The sequence below is a fragment of the Poromitra crassiceps genome (assembly GCF_964638095.1).
Source record: "Poromitra crassiceps genome assembly, chromosome: 4".
In the NCBI taxonomy this organism is placed as follows: domain Eukaryota; kingdom Metazoa; phylum Chordata; class Actinopteri; order Beryciformes; family Melamphaidae; genus Poromitra; species Poromitra crassiceps.
Window position 1 is genome coordinate 29,647,758 of NC_139626.1, and position 23,938 is coordinate 29,671,695.

The 23,938-nt window shown below is 45.3% G+C and overlaps 1 protein-coding gene across 1 annotated transcript; it reads left to right on the forward strand.

The window, feature by feature from the left end:
- Nucleotides 1-1,219: 1,219 nt before the first annotated feature.
- LOC310776099 (vesicular glutamate transporter 1-like) lies at nucleotides 1,220-23,155 on the forward strand (the record flags this gene model as incomplete). Its single annotated transcript, XM_083636258.1, has 13 exons — nucleotides 1,220-1,281; nucleotides 10,344-10,596; nucleotides 11,424-11,542; nucleotides 12,565-12,679; nucleotides 12,879-12,966; nucleotides 13,067-13,157; nucleotides 16,008-16,146; nucleotides 17,070-17,219; nucleotides 17,422-17,554; nucleotides 19,556-19,666; nucleotides 20,187-20,314; nucleotides 21,880-21,949; nucleotides 22,863-23,155. The coding sequence occupies 13 exons, from the start codon at nucleotides 1,220-1,222 to the stop codon at nucleotides 23,153-23,155; spliced, it is 1,752 nt and encodes a 583-aa protein (XP_083492384.1).
- Between the last annotated feature and the right edge of the window lie 783 nt (nucleotides 23,156-23,938).

Sequence of the window (23,938 nt, forward strand, 5' to 3'; positions counted from 1 at the left end):
GCAGAGTCACAACACTGATGCGTAAATATGCGGCACTGTTGGAATGACGCGCGGGGCGCGTTGGAGACGCTGGGACGCAGCACAGACGCCCGCGGCTCGGTCGCCTCCTCACCACCGGTCACACCCGTGAGGTGAAACACGAACTAAACTAACTTGGCCTCGACTCAGTTCAGTTCAGTTTCACACACTGAAATCAGTGAAATATCTGTTTAGCTTTTGCGCTCCGATTCTGATATTTTCTCCCTCGGATAGAATGACAAGCACGCACAGGTTACATCTTCACGAAGCGCGTTTGCACCATTTGCTTGTGGGTGTTAATAAATTGGGGTGTGATGCTCTTTCACATGCGCAAAATTACAAAATGGCTGGGAGTTATAAAGGGAAAGTATAACGTGTGCGCCTGAAAGCGGTTTTATAGGGTAGGAAATCTGATTTATTTTCCTCTTTTGTATAGGCTACTTGGGCAACCAGTGCGGAATCTCGGCGTCGTTTTATAAATAAATCCATTGGCACGCACGTAGGCTACTCGTTGTTAATGCGCAAAGACGGGCCACTGCGTGTCTGCAGGTTAACGCACGAACATGATGCTACCACGTCTGTCCTCAGAGCAACCCGCCCCACCCATCAAGTTACAAATACCCAACTCACTCCATTCAGCGCTTGTGGTGTGGTAAAGGAATAGCCGCTTCCCTGAACAGCCACTACTTAACGCCGGGCTGCCTGCGGGGTAGGGAGTGACATGCGGCCCACTCACTCACTACTCACTCACACTTGGGGAGATTAATGAGCTAATCTGTTTTCAGGACCGCGGTCAGAGACACCGTTTGAATCCTGTCGGAAGTTGTCTCCAGCACGCCTTGAACCTTTAGCGGACACAAAAGAAGTTGCTTTGGACTTGGATCTTCTGGGGGGAAACAGGGAGGCTGCATTTTGGTGACAATGTTTGATTCGTTTATTTTGCATAGAGGTAGGCCTAGTTAAAGTCGGGTTTATTGATGGTTAACATCGGAGGTGAATCGCTGGAACATCACTGTCAATTGCTACACATTTTACTAAGAAGGACGCGGCGCATGAGACATTTGGTTATAAAGTCAAACAAGAAAAGAAGTTGTATGTGTGGGTGAGAGGCACAAGCGGCGGAGGGAGTAGAGGCGAAGGCTGCGCGCTCAGTCGGGAGCGCGCAAGGACTGTATATTGGTCGGATCCTGGAGTCGTGAGGATGGAGATCCGGCCGGACAGGTTTAAGGTCGTGGCAGCCAGGACTCTTGGGAAAATATACGGGTAAGTACAATAACTGGATATTATGACTAGAAGAAAATCTATACTACCCCTGAATCTCTCTTTCTTTAAAAGAGAAATACGTTCTGCAGTGAAGTTACAGTCATTATGCATGCTGTCTAAAACTTGATTTTAATATTCATTAGAAATGGAGGCAAATAGGCTATAGGCCACTCCTTTGAAGATCAAGATGTCCAGGGGCCTGGATTACTGATGACCTGGCACAACATCTGTCTCTTGTGGCTGCTGAATTTAGCACTTCATTTTAATTGAACGGAACAGGCAGTAAAAACCTGTCAATGAGTAACAGTCAGAAATTTACAAATCTTCTCTTTTTGAGCGCACACATTCTATGCAACCTAACCAGACCAAACACCAAGGTTTACTTCCACCTATTTTCGCCCCTAATGATAGCTTGCGGTGTCACTGAAGAGCAAATAAAGATTCAAATGTCATTGTAGGTCATAGCCTAACTTTCTCTCTCCCCCTCTCTCTCTCGCTCTCCGTCTCTCTCTCTCTCTCTCTCTCTCTCTCTCTCTCTCTCTCTCTCTGTCTCTCCCTCTCAATGGGAGATGAAGCAGTAGATTGATAGCTGGATTCATTTCGCCCAGGCCTTCGATTTCTGCTGTGTCCTCGTGTGGTCAAATAACAGAAGGCCTCTTTGGATTGATGAATTTCAGTCCATATATATGGAAGACACAGAAATAGCTGGTCAATCACGTATAGTCTGTTCCAGTTTCCACCATACAAACACTGACATACAGCCTAAATAAGCATGCTTGATAGTCTGTCCATATTTCTCAAAAGTGAGAGACAAGTGTGAACTGGGCCTGTGAAGTGGCTGTCAAGCCCTGTTAGCCTCCTGGGCCTGATGGAGAGCTGCAGGAGGCCTTCTGCTACTCTGTCACTCCTATCATTGAGCCTACTAGAGGGTTAAGAAGACGAATATGAGAAGAAAATAGTGTTATGAGCTGAGGAGTCTGGCAGACTTCACACAGGAGGAGGAGTCTGAGGAGTCTGGCCTGTAAAACCCCAAAAAGTAGCACTAAACCACTGAAACGGGGCTGCATTTGGGACCAACAAAAGAGACACCTGAGCAAAGAATCCACTAGCACCTGCTGTATTGCATGACACATCTATAACTTTAGAAAAAAAAACGAATAGAGTCTGGTGGCGCGGAGTCTGGCCTAAATATACGCGCAGTGATGGATATCTGAGCGTGAGAAGATGTTTGTGGACTTCCTTTCTTTCTCTCGGGATTTGAAGTAGCGTCTAAACAGATAAATCCTCTCCTGAAATAGCCCTCTCCTCCTCCAAGCTGTCGGCCCACGTAAATCCCTGCAGGCAGTGTCCACCTTGGCCACCTCTCCCTCTCCCTCCCTCACCGGTAAGTAGCTACTGCACCTCTCCGGGCCCAGTAGCTCGTCATCGTCCCCCCCCCCCCCCCCCCCAGGGCATTTACACCCAGGATTACTCTCCCCCGTGGCACACAGTCCGCTAAGCTTTCATTTCCTTTCAGCACACACATGCTCTGAGGCGAGGAGAGAGAGGAGAGGAGCTGCTCCTCCTGTCCCGTGCATGGTGCCTGGTCGAGCCACGGGCCTGTCGTGCGTAATGCGCGCTGACCAGCCACTTGTCCTGTTCCGCTGCACGCAACCTTTGCTCAGCCTGAGATAGACTGTTACACACTCCACTAACTACTGCCTCTATTCTATTCTATTCTATTCTATTCTGTTATTTTCTACTATTCTGTGGTTCTACTCTGTTCTGTTCAAGTCTATTCTATTCATTCCAGGACTATTCTATTCTATTCTATTCTATTCTGCAATATGCAATTCAACATTTAAACAACACTTTATTGCAGCCATCCAGTTATAAAGTAGTGTAAACTTCAGTTGTTCAGTTTGTGTCTGTCACAGGAGCCGGTGGTCAGTTACAGTTTGTTGTCTGTCACAGGAGCCGGTGGTCAGTTACAGTTTGTTGTCTGTCACAGGAGCCGGTGGTCAGTTACAGTTTGTTGTCTGTCACAGGAGCCGGTGGTCAGTTACAGTTTGTGTCTGTCACAGGAGCCGGTGGTCAGTTACAGTTTGTGTCTGTCACAGGAGCCGGTGGTCAGTTACAGTTTGTTGTCTGTCACAGGAGCCGGTGGTCAGTTACAGTTTGTTGTCTGTCACAGGAGCCGGTGGTCAGTTACAGTTATGTGATGATGAGACAAAATGTAATTGGCACAAACAACAACATGCTTCCATGGATCTGTGACAGTCTTCTGCCATTCAACCATCGAATTGTTCTTGTCCTGTCTGTGCTGTGGTGGTTTCACACTCTCCACACTCAGTTTGAAACGCTCTCTCGTGGAAGAAATCTGGACTCTTTGCTATTTGAATGTAGCCTGATATTCAGACTGCATCGTCAACTCGTCAAATCATTTCCTCTTCTTGTCTGAGATTGCAGACACTTCAGAGCATTTATATGAGGGGGCGGGCTTCGGTCTTCTCTAACCAATCACCAGAGACCAAGGTGTCCACGGCAACCGGCGGCAGCACTGCACTAGCACTAGTCATGCACAGAAACAGACACAGCAGGCTATCTCTACTTTGGCTACTAAATGTTGGCTAGCTAAATTTGGCAGCTGTACAACAATTACAGTATATCAATGAGCAACGGATTGTCAAAACAAATTTGACCATTGATGAAAAACGTGACTTGGACATAACGAGCAAGCTATGCATCGATCTATCAACATCCCCCTCGCTATCAACAGCTCCGCTAGGCCAGGCTGCACCGTGACATTACCTTGTGCGGCTGTGCGAGCAGGGCGTCACTTACCACGGCCGCCGTAACGTTACTCCCCGCTACTCTGAGGACCACAATGGAAATAAGCCCTCGGACTTTTTTGTGTTTTTATCCTCGGTGATTGATATATTGTCTGTTCTTTCATTACTATATGTACTGTTGTGTTATTTTATTTTATCACCAAATAAATTCATTCATTCATTCATTCACGCCCACACAGATGAAGCTCCAGCAGGCAAGACTGACTGACAACAGCGTTAGCCAATCAGCGCCCGCCAATGGATTTTCAACCGGAGAAATAGCTTTTGCACATGGCGATGCCAGACCAAGAACAGCCAAATCCACAACGGTGGAGTGGGCGTGGCTTCGAAGGTCAGGGAGCTAGGCTAATTTGAATGACTTTTGATTCACTTTGTTGTGTTCCACTGATGATCCCACAGTTGGGTTTCATGGCACATGCTGATATTTTCTTCTTCTCAATCTAATTCAATCTTAGGTGACGCTGAGCATCATTATGCGTTTTTGCAACTTTTGCTAACAATCTACACCAGTCCTTTGTGTCTCTCTTATCCCGTTTGTATAATTGAACTCTGAACTGTGCTGCTGAACTGTCCTCTTGTCCTCAGTCTATGTATTCAGAGATGAAGTTGGAGAGAGAAGCAGGAATACTCCCTGAGTGGAGCACGGCTGGAAACAGCCGTGCCGCACTTCATCTAGCTTTGTGTTCATATTGTTCACATTGATCCAAATGACTGCCCAGAAGCTGCCAGACAGGACTTCATGGTGCAGGGGCGGACTGGGATCATAATTCAGGCCGGGCATTAGATACCAAGCAGGCCAGGCCAATACGGGCCGACGCGCGTGCCGGCGTCCGAAGGGCGGCGGAGAAAAATTTGGGCCGTTTGAAGCCAGATTTGGGCCGTTTGAAGCCCAATTTGGGTTGTTTGAAGCCCAATTTGGGCCGTTTGAAGCCCAATTTGGGCCGTTTGAAGCCCAATTTGGGCCGTTTGAAGCCCAATTTGGGCTGAGTCCAATTTTACAATGAGATGCACCCACTTTAACCCTGAATAAAGTAATAAAACCACTAGTAAACCAGTAGGCGGCGCCTGGCCTGCTGTTCAGTGAGTGGCCTGACTGCGGACACAAAAATAATAAAAAAAAAAAAAAATTGCAGGCCAGGCCACCGGGCATTTGCCCGACGTGCCCGATTATGCAGTCCGCGCCTGTCATGGTGTGACCAGAGCCAAAGGGAGAGGGTCAGAAACTATAAGGATTACACGGGATATTCTGTCACTCGGGGTCAGACAAAGTCAAACTAAAGTCAGTCATGAAGAGTCGTGGCAGCAGAGATACCAATAAGAGACATCTTCTAGGATACATTTTCACGCTGGTATGGAAAATACAACGGACGCTCTCCATGCTGAGATGCAAAGAGAAAGAAATCGGTGTAAAGATGACAAATAAAATGTTGTGAACTGTGTGAGACGATGCGAGAGTTGGGGGAATTGATGGCGAAAGGCAGGGTTAAAGATGAACAGGAGACAGGAAGGAGAGAGAGAGAGGCCCCACGCAGACAAAAATAGTCGGTGAGAGAGCCAGGGATATTAATAATTCATCATCGTCATCATTAATATTTGATCAATGTCAAAGAGCGTTGGAACCACTGCTTAACTAATCTGGCATGTGCTGTGTGCTCTGTAATCGTTGTGCTGTCTGCTTGCTGTTAGGTTTTAGCTGACTACACTGTCACCGGAACTCAAAGTCCTTCTGCAGAGTCTTTCTGTCACGAGATATGTTCTGATCCCTGTCATCTCTCAAGCCGCCACAGCTCCAACCTCTGCCATAGAGACACTGCATGAAATAGGCCACGCCCATCACGGGGGAACACTCTTCATTCACTCCCATACACCAGCGTCATTTTCCTTGAATTAAAAATAGCTAAAAGCTGTTGTGTGGTGGGCTGCGCAGACAACAAATGTAACAAATCGCCAATTAAAGTTTTGTTGTACTCCCGAGCAAGACAAAGAAGCCATTGAGAATTGGCGAGAAGAAAAATGTGGATCTAGCTGTCAAGGAAGTAAGTTGGATTGTTCATCTTCCGTATATATGATCTTTGTGTGCAACATGTGACATAGAGCATGTCTGGGAACGCCCACAAAATGTTATACGGCTGGCACGCGAGTGGGGTAAAACCGCCCATATATCTCATGGGCTGCCTCACCAAAAGACGGTGCTGCAGCTCTAAACTATGTTTGGGGGTTCTAGAGCAGAACACAAGACGTCTGCTCAGATGTGCGTTTACTGCGGTGGTTAAATCCCCGATCGTGTCTGCCTGGGCTGGGCTATCAGCTAAATTCTAACTTTGCTGAATGGATAGAACGAGGGTTTTTACGTCTCTATGACGAGACGTGGCCTCAACCTATAGGAGAACGCCAGGATTGGGGGGGGGGTTATACTGTATGTTTCACCCATTTCAATTGAAACGGGCCCCGCCCTCCCAAAGGGCCCCCGACTGACATGTAAACATTGAATAATTCCCCCGCTTTTGTGGCGACATACAGAGAATGCTTCAAAGCAAACAGCCAGCAAGTTAGTTCAATATTCACAGCAAAACGGTAGGTGGGTAATTTCTTTCCCTACGAACATTATTAACAGTGTCAACTAATATTAATTAGTAAATTCTCAAACTAAAGCAAATACAGTACACATCATGAAATTAATCTATATAAGCAATTATTTAGGGTTAAATAATCCTGCCAGTCTCTCCCTTTCATTCTCCAGGCCTGGTGTGAGCTATCCATGGTGCTGAAAGTGCGCAAAGCACAATTCATTGTAAACAATCAATAGTTACTAGTTTCATTCCCAAGCAACATATGGCATTGCTTTTGTTGTTAATTTAATTGGAGGGAATTGTTTAAGCTGTTTTTATGTCAGCTGATAGGCTACATAACACAGAGGCCTAGTACTATTCAATGCAGACTAGTAGTTGCAGAAAAGGGCGAGGCTTCTCATTCCAAAGCAAAAATGACATTGTTTCAGTTTGTAATTGTTTGGTTTCTAATTGTTTGTTTGAGTTGTTTGGATTATTTGAATGTTCAGCTGTCCATGATGCTGAAAGTGTACATAATACAGTTGGAGTCTGAAAAATACTGTATACCATTACTGATGCAAACGTGGGGCTAGCAACCACACTCTGTAAAAACCCACTTGCTGTAGAAACCACAAGTGCAGTCTTCCTCTACATGAGGAAGTCTGCCCTTAGGGGGCACGGTGGCACAAAAGCCTCACAGCAAGAAGGTCATAGGTCTGGTTTCCACCTGGGACCGCTGTGGGCGCTGAGGGTGTGTCCCCATCCCCATGTCCTCAGTGCCTACTTACTGCCCAGGTGGAGTCGTCAAACAGGGCCTTTCTGTGTGGAGTTTGCATGTTCTCCCCATGCTCCCCTGGGGACATAAAAACATGCACAGTCACACACACAAAAAGCCTGCCCCCCTGGGGACATAAAAACATGCACGCACACAAAAAGCCTGTTCCGCTGGGGACATAAAAACATGCACGCACACAAAAAGCCTGCCCCCCTGGGGACATAAAAACATGCACGCGCACAAAAAGCCTGCTCCCCTGGGGACATAAAAACTTGCGCACACACACACAAAAAGCCTGCCCCCCTGGGGACATAAAAACATGCACGCACACAAAAGCCTGCCCCCCTGGGGACATAAAAGCATGCACGCACACAAAAAGCCTGCCCCCCTGGGGACATAAAAACATGCATGCACACAAAAAGCCTGCTCCCCTGGGGACATAAAAACATGCACGCACAAAAAAAGCCTGCTCCCCTGGGGACATAAAAACATGCACAGTCACGCACACAAAAAGCCTGCCCCCCTGGGGACATAAAAACATGCACGCACACAAAAAGCCTGCTCCCCTGGGGACATAAAAACATGCACAGTCACTTACACAAAAAGCCTGCCCCCCTGGGGACATGAAAACATGCACAGTCACGCACACAAAAAGCCTGCTCCCCTGGGGACATAAAAACATGCACAGTCACGCACACAAAAAGCCTGCCCCCCTGGGGACATAAAAACATGCACAGTCACTCACACAAAAAGCCTGCCCGTAGCCCGTGGCCCTCTGCTCCACTTTCTCTTTGTTGCCCCCCCCATACAAACACATTGTAGCTCTTGAAACAGGCCCCAGATGCTTACGGCTGCCTCTGGGGCCTGACATATAAAACTAGTGTTATTTTAACACAAAATTGGGGAGTTCAGAGCTAAACTATTATCAAATAGGTTAGCATTATCAAGAACAATAAGTACAACGGCTGCTTGAATTTCTTCTTCAATTGTTCCCAATCCAGAGACCAAACTCCACTGGTTAGTTGTGGTATGTTATCTATCCCCTTCCATCTCCCATCTCTCCTGTCTCTCTCCACTCTCTGCTGTCTCTCTCCACTCTCTGCTGTCTCTCTCCACTCTCTCCTGTCTCTCTCCACTCTCTGCTGTGTCAAACAAGGCATCAAATCTCCCCCAAAATCACGGAAATGCAATCCGAGGTTTATCTCGGCTCTGCACTATTGGCTGTGCAGGATCAACTGGATTTGGCAAAAGCATTTTGTCATATTGGTTTCACTTGACACAGAGTAACTTATCTTCACCAGTGAAAGCCAGTTGGGATGTTTAACTGCTAAACATAAACATACTGTACATCTATATGGTATTCACCATATGTTCCAACACAGGGCTCAGCCAGTTACTTCCTATTGTGTTGACACTTCCTGTGACAGTACAGTACTAGTAGTGAGCAGGTAAAACAGATGTTTTTTTTTAACAGGAAGTCATAACACAACTGGGCCAACTGGGCGGGGCTACATAAGGTGAATAAAGCTGTCATAATGAAAGGGACTCGGAGCCAGTGTGGGTTCAGTCTAGTCTGGTGTGTGTGTGTGAACTCGGCACATGTCATGTTTAATGGATGATCAGCTGCGGTTAGAGACACAGTTGATGCTTCTTAGACTGCAGGCTGGGCAGAGGTCACACTGCAGGCTGGGCAGAGGTCAGCACACCACATGAGCAGGGTTCCAGACAGCAGTGATGAAGCTTGTTTGGACAGAGGAGAGGGGCGGGGATGTGCCAGGATGAGAGAAGCTTCTGCACTGCTCAGTGTCAGCCAGGTCTGTCAGGAGAGACCTGGCTGCAATACAAGAAACACATCCAAGAGGAAACACCTTGCTCGGATAGGATGAGTCAAGGTTATGTCAGAAGGCTGGTTTGTGTGTCCAGTTGACAGAAGAACGTGTCTTTGCTAAGGTGCTGGAGATACCAGTCGAATCCACAATGATTAAGCCAAGCTTTCTTTCAGTCTGCAAGACCTTCAGAACATGAATTTCACTGTGGCGGCTGCAGTTTGGAAAACCCAGGCAGATCACTGACTGACTTTCTCTCAAATAAAACTACAGTGTAGGACAGTACACTGTGAGTGAATTAACTGACGTTTAAGTATTAATATTTTATGGTTTAATAAATGTTGGATTTACTGTATTCGTTTTTTGAACTATATTAACGATTCTTCAACCGAAATGTTGTGAAGTGAAGTCTAGACGTAATTTCAATGAGGAAGACTACTTAGCCCATGCCCCCCGGTTTCATTCATACTTCTCTCTATCCAATCACAGTCATCCACGCTCTCCCACGTTATCAATAGCCAATCAACACAAGCCATCTCTTTCCCTCTCTTTGCCGCTGAACCAATCACCTAAGCGGTTGAGACTATTTGTTGAGAGTATTTGAAGTTCACATTTTTTACTATGTTGTAACTTGTTACGCTACTCACCTATGTGTTGCTGCTCTGCAGTTGCTGTCATTCCCGTGAATCAGTTGTTTTGCTCCACCTCCTCCCCTGCCACCACTAAGGTCACGGCTCCAGAGAGATTCCCCGTGGGGGAGATTTCTATTCTATGCATTCCCAACACTCGCCCCTCCTCATCACAGGAGGAGCGTCATCGTGGAGCCATAGGCCAAAGCTTCATCTTGTTTTTATTGTATCAACAAGTTTATTTTGGACCTTCATACTAGTCTCTCCTGATTGATTTTTTTTAGGTTTAGGCCTACAGATTTACTGATTTACATATTTATCTGTTTTGTTGAATTGAAAAGGGCTGGACTCAAGGAACTCTTGCACACACACACACATACACACACACACACACACACACACACACACACATATGACATCCATTCATCCTCAGTTTTTCCGACCCTTCCCAGAGCGCTCGAGAAGAAGCAGGAGAATGGCGAGACCATGGAGCTGTCGGCAGAGGGCCGGCCGGAGCTGGTCCAGGAGAAGGAGATGCCGGTGGTGGACTGCACGTGCTTCGGCCTGCCCAGGCGATACATCATCGCCATCCTCTCCGGCATCGGCTTCTGCATCTCCTTTGGGATCCGCTGCAACCTGGGCGTGGCCGTGGTCAGCATGGTCAACAGCCACACTGTCTTCAGAGACGACAAGGAGGTCATAGTGGTGAGTTACATACATACATACATACATACATACATACAGTACATACATACATACATACATACATTACATTACATTACATTACATACATACATACATACATACATACATACATACTGTACATACATACAGAGGTCTGGTTTAATGGGTGTTTATGTCAGTAGGGCTACCATATGCCCTCAGGAGGTTAGTAATCAATCAGAGGTTAGTAATTAATCAGATAAACTCTGATCGGTTATCTGTTGTTGCTGTGATGGTTCTGACTCCAGCTAAACGGCTGGTTATGGTCTGGCCTGCAGTGTTACTGTAGATATAAGATGTCTCTGTACATTTCAATGTGGCTGTTTGAATATTCATTTGAACAAAACCTCTAAAATACCCATAGTAATGCTTATCAAGAGCTTGTAAAAATCCAACTCAAGTACACGCAATCTCATCCTTCTTCAGTCCTTTAGACTTGTCCGCACCACTCAGGACCAAGTGCCGGACCTGGGGTGACAGAGCCTTCTGCGAGGCTGCCCCCTCCCTCTGGAACTCTCTCCCCAAACACATCAGAGACTGCACCAATCTGCCCACATTCAAACCATTAATCAAAACTCACCTGCTCAAAAGTGATTTTAACCTATGATAACTGTGTATTGTATTCTGTATTATGTTTTAACGTGTTGTTTCCTTTTTCCTGATCATTTATATTGTGTCTTGTTTGCTTGATCTTTTTAAACCCCCTTGTAAAGCGTCTTTGAGTAGCATGAAAAGTGCTCTATAAATGAAATGTATTATTATATTATTATGAAATGTATTATAACTTGTCTTCCTGTCTTTCCCAACAGAAAGCTCAGTTTGACTGGGAACCAGAAACAGTGGGGATGATCCACGGCTCCTTCTTCTGGGGATACATAGTGACCCAAATCCCAGGAGGCTTCATCTGTCAGAAGTTTGCAGCAAACAGGTGTGCAGCTTACCTGTATCCAGGGCCGTGCACAGATAGACCCCAGGTGGTGCCCGACCACCTGCCCTTTTGCCCTCTGAAGGATAAGTGCCCCTTTTTGCAAGACACGTCCACGGCCAACATGACTGTGTTTCAGAGGCTCTAGTCTAGCGGACGCAGTTTTAAAGTGACAGTGAAGATACTGATATTCTCTGAAACTAGAATACCGAATGCATCCATTGCTACCAACCATGTCATGCTAGCTTGTCGGCAAGCGAGCTAAATAATGTTCCAAATTTAGGCAAAATGTTGGTGAGGGAAAAACTGGCATGGCCATTTTCAAAGGGGCCCCTTGATCTCTTACCTCAAGATATCTGAATGAGAATGGTTCTATGGGTACCCATGAGTCTCCACGTTACAGACATGCCCACTTTATGCTAATCCAATGCAGCTTTTCTGCAAAAACATGCTGTTTTTCTTTTGCTGCAGTAACCTATACATTTGTTATTTTCACCTTCTATTTGAATAGTTCTGCATACTGGGGTCCATAAAAAGTCTTGGATTTACATAATTTGGGATGACTGGAAAGCTGAGACTCTTGTGGATTCAATGAGCCCAATTGTATTCATGTGTGATGATGTTAGCCACCATAGTAGCCATTTCCAAACTTGACCTCACTGTATAAAATCGTAGTTACTACATTGTGTCTTACGTTTCTGTCGTATGGGTGTTGAGCCTGTACCTACTTTAGCAATAAGTTCATGAAAATCTTGTGGTCTTTATTGCCATAGGTTTTTTTGTTTTAGATTTTTTACATGTAAATTGGAAGGAGGTGGGCACTTTAAGTGTGGTCACCCAGGGACACCACACTGTATTTGTTTTAATTTTTGATAAATAATTATGAGAGGGGTGCCCTTTTTTTCCACTTGAGCACCTACCCTCAGAATGTCTGTGCACACCACGGGCTGTATCATCGTATGCTAGGAGCTGCATGTATATTATTCTGTTATTGTTACTTTCCTCTCGCTGTCTTCCCCTTCCAGAGTGTTTGGCTTTGCGATAGTGGCCACCTCCTGCCTGAACATGCTGATCCCGACTGCAGCGCGGATGCACTTTGGCTGTGTTATCATGGTCCGAGTATTACAAGGACTTGTGGAGGTGCTTGACTCTGCCCCATTTCCTTATAGAAGTACATTGCAGTTTGTCTGTTTTCTCTCTCTCTTGTTCTGGCCGTGTATCATACTTAAAAGTTGTAAACTAGGGCATTCACAATTAGTGCCCTCTAGTAGTTGTACCAGGAATTCTAGCACATTTCATATGGCATAATTTCCTGTTGTGTCTCTCCCCTATCCTACAGGGGGTTTCATATCCGGCCTGTCATGGTATCTGGTCAAAATGGGCACCGCCTCTTGAAAGAAGTCGCTTGGCCACGACAGCCTTCTGTGGTGAGTTTATTTGATGTTTCTCTCTGGCTTCACCTGGTGGACATTTGGAATCACTTTGTCACTTTTTTTTTAACATCCATTATGTGTCACTGGATGCTAGGTTCTTACGCTGGAGCTGTGATCGCCATGCCATTAGCTGGAATCTTAGTCCAGTACACAGGCTGGTCATCAGTCTTCTACGTCTACGGTACGTGATTCAAGATTCAAGATTCAAGATTTTTATTGTCACTCCGTAGTACAATTATCACGTGTGAAATTCTTGTGCTGTAGACTCCGTTACAACATAGTGCAAAATAACAGAGCATATAGGTGCAGGAAAACAAGAGAAACAACACGCAATAAGGCAGTAAAGCAATAAAAACAAGAGAAAGACAGTGACATATTCACTGCACATAGGTGCAAATAGCATAGACATAATTTAAACATAATTAAACATTCTGTTTGCACCGGTGCAAATAGCATAGACATAATTAAACATACGTAATGGTAGCAGCTACAGCTACTACATGATTGTTGGGAGTTTATTTGTGTATGTTAAGGAGTCTCGTGGCCTGCGGGAAGAAACTGTCCCTCAAGCGATTTGTGCGTGCTTTTGGGACCCTGTATCTCCTTCCTGAGGGTAACAGGGAGAACAGGCTGTTGTGGGGGTGGTTTGTGTCCTTGATGATCTTCAGGGACCTCCTGAGGCACCGCTGGTTGTACAGTTCCTGCAGTTCTGGCAGCTCACATCCTGTTACGTGCTGGGCCGCGCGCCTCACTCTTCTTAGCGCCCTGCGGTCCATGGTGGTACAGTTCCCATACCAGGTGGTGAAGCAGCCAGTCAGCAGGCTTTTAATGGTGCCTCTGTAGAAGTCCCTTAGGATTTTTGGCCTTAGCTCAGGAGGCAGTAAGATGTACTAAGGCAGTGTCGCAGGCAAAGCAAGGACAGTGGGTGAACTGGGAGAGTGTAGAGAAGAGAAAGTTGAAGTGGAGAAAGTTGTGGAGCATGGAGGCCAGCAGAATTAGATTTATTCTAGGGGCTACTTATGATGTGCTGCCATCTCCCCAGAACTTAAATCAGTGGTTGGGCGAGGATGGTGCCTGCCCGTTGTGTTCTAGTGTATGTACACTGAGGCATATACTGTCAGGGTGTAAGGTCAGTCTCTCCCAGGGGCGATACACCTGGCATCACAACCAGGTGTTGAAATGTTTGGCAGCTGCAGTTGAGGAAAAGCGGCTAGAAGTAAATTCTCTAGTTGCTAGCAAAGAGACTAGACAGATTAAATTTGTACGTGAGGGAGAAAAGATTAGACCAATTAAGGTCAGGCACAAGTTAGGGCAGCTAAGTGTAGGTGGAGCCTGGGAAATGAGGGTTGACTTGAATGAACAGCTAGTCATCCCAGCATATATAGTTAGCACCCGGCTACGTCCGGACTTGTTACTGTGGTCTGAGGTAGAGAAGATAGTTTATTTTATCAAACTCACAGTCCCGTGGGAGGATCGAGTTGAGGAGGCTTATGAGCGCAAGAAAGCTAGGTATGCTGAAATGGCAGCAGAGGCAGAGCAGCGAGGTTGGAGGCCTCGGGTGCGGCCTGTAGAGGTGGGCTGCCGTGGTTTTGTGGCAAAGTCCGTTATTGCCTTACTAACTGAGTTGGGCATTCGGGGACGGAGCCTGAAACTTGCGGTTAGCAACATGTCTCAGGCAGCAGAACGAGCAAGTGGATGGCTGTGGCTAAGGAGGAAACATGCTAGCTGGGGAGCTCGCTAAGGTAAGATTGATTGTTTGTTGTTGGTCATGATTGACGGTCCGCATCAACAGGGCTGAATCATTGACAGTGGTGGTGTAGTTAGGAATGTCATACCGAACCGACCTGGATAGCTAGGCTTAGATAGTGAGGTAATATGCAGTTGTGCGGTGGTAGCATGGAGGGGGGTGTTTCCAGGACGCTGGATTACACCGTTAAGCCTTCTTGAGGTGTCGTGGGCCTAACTTAAGGAAACGTCGGTGAAGGAAGGTGCCCACTTGAAAACCCCAATGACATGCTTCATACTGCTGTTGGCTAGGGTAGGTAACTGGTGATTTGTGTCTTGTTTATTAGTTTGTTAGCCTGTTAGCTTGTTTTATTCTGGATTGGTCTTCTAAATGTGTTTTTCCTCTGATTTTGGCACAAGGGATAGTAACATCTTGTCCTGTGTATTAATTAATAATAATCAGTGTAAGGGTGACCCTTGACCCTTACACTGAGCCATTCAAACTTAACAGAGTTTGATCATCAAACTGAATATTTATTTTACTATTATGTTTGTCGTCGTAACAATCATTAGACATAACCATACCACTAGACATTCGACGATTTTTCACAACATGAATTACAATAAGAATGCAATCAAGGACATGAAGTGGAGACCAAATTTAATGGAAATAAATTTGCTCAAAACAATCAATACATTAGCAAAATGTTGTAAAGGCAACCTATGTGCAAAAAGGCCCGTTTTGGCAAAAGCTTTGACGAACACTAAAAATGTAACCTATGGTATACACTCAAGTGACTATGTGGTGTGCAGCATCAATCTATATGTCTCTGTTAGGCCAGTGGTTTATGAGGGCCGGGGTCTCCTGGGGGGCCACCAGGCGGCACTAGGGGGCCTCAGCAAATGAATGGAAATGTTTATAATAACACATCTATGTGAGTGTGAAGGTGTCCAATAATATTGCTGTAGCGCATTTCTTTTTCTGTCGGCACGTACAGATACCTGAAAATCCTATTTCAGTATTTAAATACAAAAGTATTTGTACTTAGTTACTTCCCATCTCTGTCTATATATATAGTCATATAGACAACTACCGCTGAGACATACTCATACTGCAAGGACAGAAGAACTTATATAAAGTCCAAAGGGACAGAAATATGAGAAATAGCTATCACTCTCCAGACTTCATCACAGTCTGTACTCAGGCAGCAGCTATAGAGAAGGTGTAGCTTTTCTCCTTGCACCCAGTTTTAACGTCCCATCCTCTTCCCGACTCTGTCCTCCCTGTCTCCCTCGGTGCCTGCAGGCAGCTTCGGGGTCCTCTGGTACTGCTTCTGGGTCCTGGTGTCTTACGAGAGTCCGGCAGCCCATCCCACCATCACCGAGGAGGAGAGGAAATACATCGAGGAAAGCATTGGCGACTCAACCTCAAATGCCACTCCAGTAACGGTCAGTGCATGGATTTCCTGTGTCACAACATGATGTTTGAAGTCTGAAGAACTATTTACAAACAGATACAATATCATTATATATATCAGTATATTAGTGTAACATAATATAGGTGTGTAAGCTACTGCTGACAATGACCCTGATGAAGACCTATGTTGGTCGCAACGTGTTGCTCATTTGAATACACATTGTACCAGTAACGGTTTAAACAGGAACGGTTTAAATTAACAGTAACGGTTAAGTGACAGTAACAGTAAAGTAACAGTAATGGTTTAAAGTAACATATTGTAACCAGTAAGTTAAGTAACAGTACAACAGTACAACAGTACAACAACAGTACAACAGTACAACATAACAGTAGTTGGAGAGGAGAGGAAAAGACAGTAAGTTAAGTAACAGTAACAGTTAAGTAACAGTAATGGTAAAGTAACAGTAACGGTTTAAAGTAACATATTGTAACCAGTAATGGTCAGTGCATGGATTTCCTATGTCACAACAGGATGTTGAAGTCTGAAGAACTATTACAAACACATACAATATCATTATATATATCAGTATATTAGTGTAACATAATATAGGTGTGTAAGCTACTGCTGACAATGACCCTGATGAAGACCTGTGTTGGTCGCAACGTGTTGCTCATTTTAATACATATTGCCATTTAAAATAAAGGCATTTTAATTTTGCACAAATCCTACAGTGTGTGCCTTGGATCATTTTTTTATGAGACAAAAGTGCAACAGATGACACAGAACATTCCTATCAGATATGATGTGTGCTCTTGATGCATATTCAAAACACAACAAATGTATAAAACGAGCAAATCTGTGAAATAACAGAATGCTCCTGATTCGAACGTAGGGTTTTTATTCCCCGATGGGAATTGAAACATCGAGTGTAACCCTTGCGTCTCGCTGTTGTAGAAATTCAACACACCGTGGAGGGCCTTCTTCACCTCCATGCCGGTATACGCCATCATCGTGGCGAATTTCTGCAGAAGCTGGACCTTCTACTTGCTTCTCATCAGCCAGCCTGCCTACTTCGAGGAAGTGTTTGGATTTGAGATTAGCAAGGTAACAAAACCTAGATGTCGACCTTAGGTTGTGTGTAATGCATCGTTCCAGGAACAAAAACATCTATACGTACAGTAGGGAATCTACCTTCCTGCCGCATGTTAGCATGATGGCTTTGTAAATTTGTAAATAAACGGTCTACTCTCTTATCTGTTGCATATAATTATTGTTTTTCTCTTCTACACGTCAACTCACCGTCCAGGTGGGCATCATTTCTGCCCTTCCCCACCTGGTTATGACCATAATTGTTCCCATCGGGGGTCAGATTGCCGACTACCTCCGCTGCAACCAAATCATGACCACCACCAACGTCAGGAAGCTCATGAACTGCGGAGGTAAGACAGGACAAGAAAGAAGAAGTACGGGAAAATTTGCATTGACATTTGCACAGAATATAGCTCACTATGATGCCGTTAATGGTTATAAAAACATCACCTGGATGCTTTAATTTAGGATTTATTTGCTCTTCTAATAAGTCAAAAGTGTGTTTTACAATAATCATGAAACGGTTAAGGTTGAACCTAAGTACTCAACATTTGGGGTCAAACTTTTGTGATTATTGCACGGGTGTGCCGTGGGCTGGTCAGAATAAAAGTCTAAAACTCTAACTCTAACTCTAAAATGTGCAATTTCATCTTGAAAAAAGTCATTTATTGGGCTGAACTTAATGGATCTCACATAGCAGATATGCATTTCTGAATATATATATCAGTCAGTATCAGTGATATTGGTGATAAAGGCCTTTTATTGTGACCAGCACACCTGTGCAGTAATCATGCTGTTTAATCAGCATGTTGATATGCAACACCTGTCAGGTGGATGGATTATCTTGGCAAAGGATCATTTCTCCACTAACACAGTTTTTCAAACAAATTTGTGAACACAATTTGCAGCAATAAGCCTTCTTGTGTGTATAGGAAAAGTCTTAGATCTTTTATTTCACCTCGTGAAAAATGGCTTTATATTTTTGTTCAGTATAGACGGTTTTCACCAGAGCGCAACCACACAGCACTTCCTTTTTCTCAGCATTCGGCAAACTGCAGAAATATTCACTCGACATTGTTACTTTTGTTTTCGCTGCTCAGCTGTATAGATGGTTTTCACGGAATGGTCAGTCCTGCACTTGAATGTTTTTTTTTCTTTTATATCCATAGCAAACACTGCAACAGGAAGTGAGCGGGGGTTCAATTTAGAATGTTTTTGTTGTCAAGTTAAAACCGTCTATAGGTGCCCCATTCCTTAGTCTGAAGGCTGGTTCAATCAAGATTTGCAGTACGCCCGGAAAAGATGTGAATCCCCAAAGTTTAGAGTGTTCTCCCGTTGAGTTACTGTTTAGAGAGGCTGATTATAGGGGCCAGCGCTACCGCAGCTGACCACTGCGAGCCTGTGCGAGGTTCTTTTGGCGCTGCATGTCACGCTTCCCAAAAAAAAAAATGGCGGAGGCTGCTGGGCGCTGATGTTGCAATGGGGCAATATGGAGCTGTCATTTCTTTCCATAAAAGTTCTTTGACTACAGTCTGTAGTCAGCTGTGGTGTGAGGAACTCTTTGCTGCACGAGGCATCATGACTCACTGTGAAGCAGCAGCACTGCCTCTGTAGGCTATTTCTGATCTACAGAGAGAAATCGATAGAGAAGCGGGCGATGGGGGGAAATGGAGAAGGGTATACATTTCACTTTGTGAGAAGCTGCATCATGCATGGAGTCGATGTTGGGCCGACGTCAGGTCGCACCGCTCTCAGCAGCAGCTTATGAGGCGCAAGGGAGGAAAGACTGGAATGGAAATGTCCTCCCATTGACTTACTATCTTCTTGTACCCAGGTGGGTGCTACACATCGGTGGTGGATGAGCTGAGTTCCCTCCCCCTCCCTCCCCTGATATGTGAAGCGCTTTGAGTGTCTAGAAAGGCGCTATATAAATCCAATCAATTATTATTATTGTACTGAAACATATTGAAAGCCCCAACATGTAACTCTCTGCTGAGGAGCAGCAACAGCGGCCTCTGCTGCCACAAGTGGTAATTACAGCTGCCAACTCTGCTGTAGGTATCAGCCTCATTTACTGTTTCTGCTTGCCATCAAAATGATTTAGAAGCTGTTATATATTAAGGTAAAATAGTTATATTGGGGAATTAAGTTCCTTCCTCTGCTATATGTGGAACAACCTCTGCCCTATCCTTATTTCGCTGTGTGTGTGTGTGTGTGTGTGTGTGTGTGTGTGTGTGTGTGCGCGTGCGTGCGTGCGTGCGTGCGTGCGTGCGTGCGTGCGTGCGTGCGTGCGTGCGAGCGTGTGTGTGTGCGTGTGCGCGCGCTTGTGTGCGTGCGCGTGTGTGAGACAGGCTTTGGGATGGAGGCGACCCTGCTGCTAGTGGTGGGCTTCTCTCACACTAAAGGTGTTGCCATCACCTTCCTGGTCCTGGCTGTGGGTTTCTCCGGGTTCGCCATTTCAGGTGAGACTGTCACTATGTCGTATATTTCTCCATTTCCCCCTTAGTTTCTGTTTCTTCTTGTTCAAAAGCACCTCTTGGGTTCTCTCATCTCTTTGACAGATCAAAAAGGTTCTTCCTAACAACCGTAAGCTCCTAGTCAACAGGGGGAGCTCTCCTTGTTTGTTTATACGTTCGTTTGCTTCTTACATTTGGCCACATTTGACACTGTGGAGGGCTTTTGGATGTGTAACTATTTTAAGAATCATTCTAATGCTATTATTATCTATATCCCTCCTCACAAGGTTTATAATAATATAATAATAATAATAATAATAATAATAATACATTTAATTTATTGAGCGCTTTTCTAAAAACTCAAAGACGCTTTACATTACATGGGTTAAGAAAACAGAGAGAACACCAGATTAAAAAGAGGAATTACATAGCATAAAATCACGACAAAAGTAATCAACCATTAAAAGCGGTTTTATTATCTACATCCCTCCTCATAAGGTTTATTATCTATTTCCCTCCCCATAAGGTTTCAATGTCAACCACCTGGACATTGCACCGCGCTACGCCAGTATCCTTATGGGCATCTCCAATGGCGTGGGCACTCTGTCTGGTATGGTCTGCCCTCTTATAGTTGGAGCCATGACGAAACACAAGGTGAGGACTGATTCTGCATACGTTATTCTGTAGCATAATTACGCAATAGATCACGACAGGTCGTGGTATATGCTAAATATACCACAGCTGTGAGCCAATCAGATTGCTTGATTTGAGAGTTTTATAATGTGTCATATACAACAGTGTAAGTGAATGATTGAGACACATCTTTTAACAAAAGTGTAAAGGGAAGTGTAAAGGGAAAATTCAACCCTAAATCCAAGTAGAAAAATCCTTACTTAAGTATTTAAGGGTCGCCTTTGTTGTTTGGTTGTGTATTTTTCGTTTCCCCTTGGATACTGTCCAAAAGTCATCAAGGTGACGAATGTCACATTGAGGTATTTCCAGTGCAGAGTAATGGAGTTGGATCAGACTGTGCAAAATCAATAGACCAGAATGCAATGCACCGACTGTTAGCCTCAATAGACCAGAATGCAATGCACCGACTGTTAGCCTCAATAGACCAGAATGCAATGCAGCCACACAGCATTATGAGTAAGGGGCATGACTGTGGCTTTTTCTCAACTGAAAAAAAAGCTCTCTTGCTCTTACTTAAAAGAAAAGGGTAAATTACGACACATGTATAACAGTGTAATCTGAGAGTGGATTTTGCTTTAAGTTTCAGAGTTTACACACATTTATAGATCACAATACAGATGCAAACTATCAATCAATCAATCAATCAATCAATCAATCAACTTTATTTATATAGCACTTAAACACAACACAGTTAATCCAAAGCCCTTTACACAAAACAAAGGCAAGAAACAAAAGAATCGAGAAGAAGAAAAGTCAGCGTGTCAGAGAATAATGATAATAAAAATAACAATAACAACACAGTGCAGTACTACACCTTGATTGGTTTGATTTGGTTGACAATATACTGTACATCCATTATTGCTGAGTCATTCATAAAACAATCTCTGAATAGGCTGTCCCAAAACGATCTACTGGGGGCACGGCGGTGCAGTGGTAGTTCTGTCGCCTCACAGCTAGAAGGTCCTGGGTTCGATTCCTGCCTGGGACGCCCCCCCCCCCCCCCCATGTCCTCAGTGCCTACTGCCCAGGTGGGCTATCTCGTGAAAGGATCTTTCTGTGTGGAGTTTGCATGTTCTCCCTGGGGGTTCATCCATAACATCAATATGAACCCCTCACTAAAAAACATGTAGAAGATCGTCGCCTGACCAGCGATGGCTGAGAGGAAGTTGGTCCCTGGGCGCTGACAGGAAAAAGCTGCCCACCGCTCCTGGCCTGCTGCCCTGAGGAGGAAGGACCAGCCTGGATGGGAGAAATGCGGAGAGCACATTTCACGGCGCCTCTGTAAAATTGCGTGTGTGTGTGTGTGTGTGTGTGTGTGTGTGTGTGTGTGTGTGTGTGTGTGTGTGTGTGTGTGTGTGTGTGTGTGTGTGTGTCGGCGCCTGCATGTGTTGTGGTGGTCGTCTGTGACGTCTGTGAGGCGACAGCGCTTACCACTGCACCACCATACCATTTATTAATCACTTGTCCTCTTTTCTTTCTTCTCTCTCTCTATCTCTCTCTCTCTCTCTCTCTGCTGCCCTCTATAGACGCGGGAAGAGTGGCAGGGTGTGTTTCTCATCGCCTCGCTGGTTCATTACGGAGGTGTTATATTCTATGGTGTGTATATTCCCTTCTTTATTAGCTGCCACCAGCAGCTCTATAAGTCACTCGGTTGGTTGGTTGGTTGGTCAATCCACAAAAAGTGTGTGTGTGTGTGTGTGTGTGTGTGTGTGTGTGTGTGTGTGTGTGTGTGTGTGTGTGTGTGTGTGTGTGTGTGTGTGTGTGTGTGTGTGTGAGAGAGATAGAGGGAGAGAGAGAGAGAGACACCGCCAACCACAGACACCACCAACTTAGCCAATTTTGACTAAGAAGATAAGATATATAGTATATGTGTTGGGAAAGCCATGGAAGGATATTTTGAAGGCTGAGCCTGAGATATTTCACTTCAGTTCAAAAAGTGTGGCTTGGCATTTCTAGTGTGGAGATGTTCAAAAATGTGTCTGTCTGTCTGTCTGTCTGTCTGTCTGTCTGTCTGTCTGCCTGTCTGTCTGTCTGTCTGTCTGTCTGTCTGCCTGTCTGTCTGTCTGTCTGTCTGTCTGCCTGCCTGTCTGTCTGTCTGTCTGTCTGTCTCCCTTTCTGTCTGTCTCTCTGCCTGCCTGCCTGCCTGCCTGTCTATCTGTCTGTCTGCCTGTCTGTCTGTCTGCCTGCCTGTCTGTCTGTCTGTCTGTCTGTCTGTCTGTCTGCCTGTCTGTCTGTCTGTCTGCCTTTCTGTCTGTTTGTCTGTCTGTCTGCCTGCCTGCCTGCATGTCTGTCTGTCTGTCTGTCTGTCTGTCTGTCTGTCTGTGTCTGTCTGTCAGCCAGCCAGTCAGTCAGTCTATCTGTCTGTCAGTCTGTCTGTTAGCAGGATTAATGACTGATGAAAACATATCAAACGTGTGTCTTGTTGACTTCCCCTCCAGTAGCATTGCTGTCATGTCAGTGATCAGTGTCATTCTATAAAAGTTAAGCATGACTGCTTTTTCTGCTGCAGGCCTCTTTGCGTCTGGAGAGAAGCAGTCTTGGGCAGAGCCGGAGCAGCTGAGTGAGGAGAAGTGCGGCATTCTGGGTGAAGACGAGCTGGCAGACGAGACGGACGAGCTGTACCGCACCAGCGGCGGCGGCGGCGGCTACGGCGCCATGAACCAGGGAGCCGATCCCAACGGGGGAGCCGGAGGCATGGGAGGAGGCTGGGTGTCGGACTGGGACAAAACTGAGGAGTACGTCCAGCCGGCCGGAAGCAATAACTACCGTTACGGAGGAGAGGACGACCGAGAGCTGAGATAAGAGAAAACGAGGATCAGACGGGAACAGTCGATCACAGAGTGTGGATTTGAGACGGGATGGGGAAGGGGCCACGTTCAACGAGTCTGACCCCGTTATTCTAATTGAGCTGTATTAAAACGACCCCCCACCACAGTGGAGGTGCAAGGAGACATAAGTAAATGTAAAGTGTGTGTGTGTGTGTGTGTGTGTGTGTGTGTGTGTGTGTGTGTGTGTGTGTGTGTGTGTGTGTGTGTGTGTGTGTGTGTGTGTGTGCGTGCGTGCGTGCGTGCGTGCGTGCGTGCGATTGCACTTGTGTACCTTGTGTGACAGACATCCTCAGTAAGTATTTTAGGGCTCCACAGCCTACCTGTTGATTTCTCTGGTGGAGAAGGTGTTTGTTTTAGGCCTGGTTTGGTTGCTTTCTTTGATAGTGTGTTTATTCGTTGTAATAGCTGTATACATTCTGATATTAACTGACAGGATTTTGATTTCATTTCTGTTATCAAAATCTTTGATGATTACCAATCTGCAGGCAAGTGCATATCGCTGTTGTCGGGTGGGAACCTTAACCCCTAACCCCTTGTTTTTAGCTTGACAACCATGCATTTTTTAGCTGATTTAATTTTGAAAAGGTTTCATTAATTGTCAATAGAATTTTCTCCACCCATAGAAGAGCATGTAATCCTCCAACTGAAGTTAAAAGACGAAAATCATCCAAATGGGAGTTGTGAGGCTTTCACCCGACAGCGCCGATATGAGCTTACCTAAAATCAGTGAAGCTAAAAAAAAAAAAAAAAAAAATCG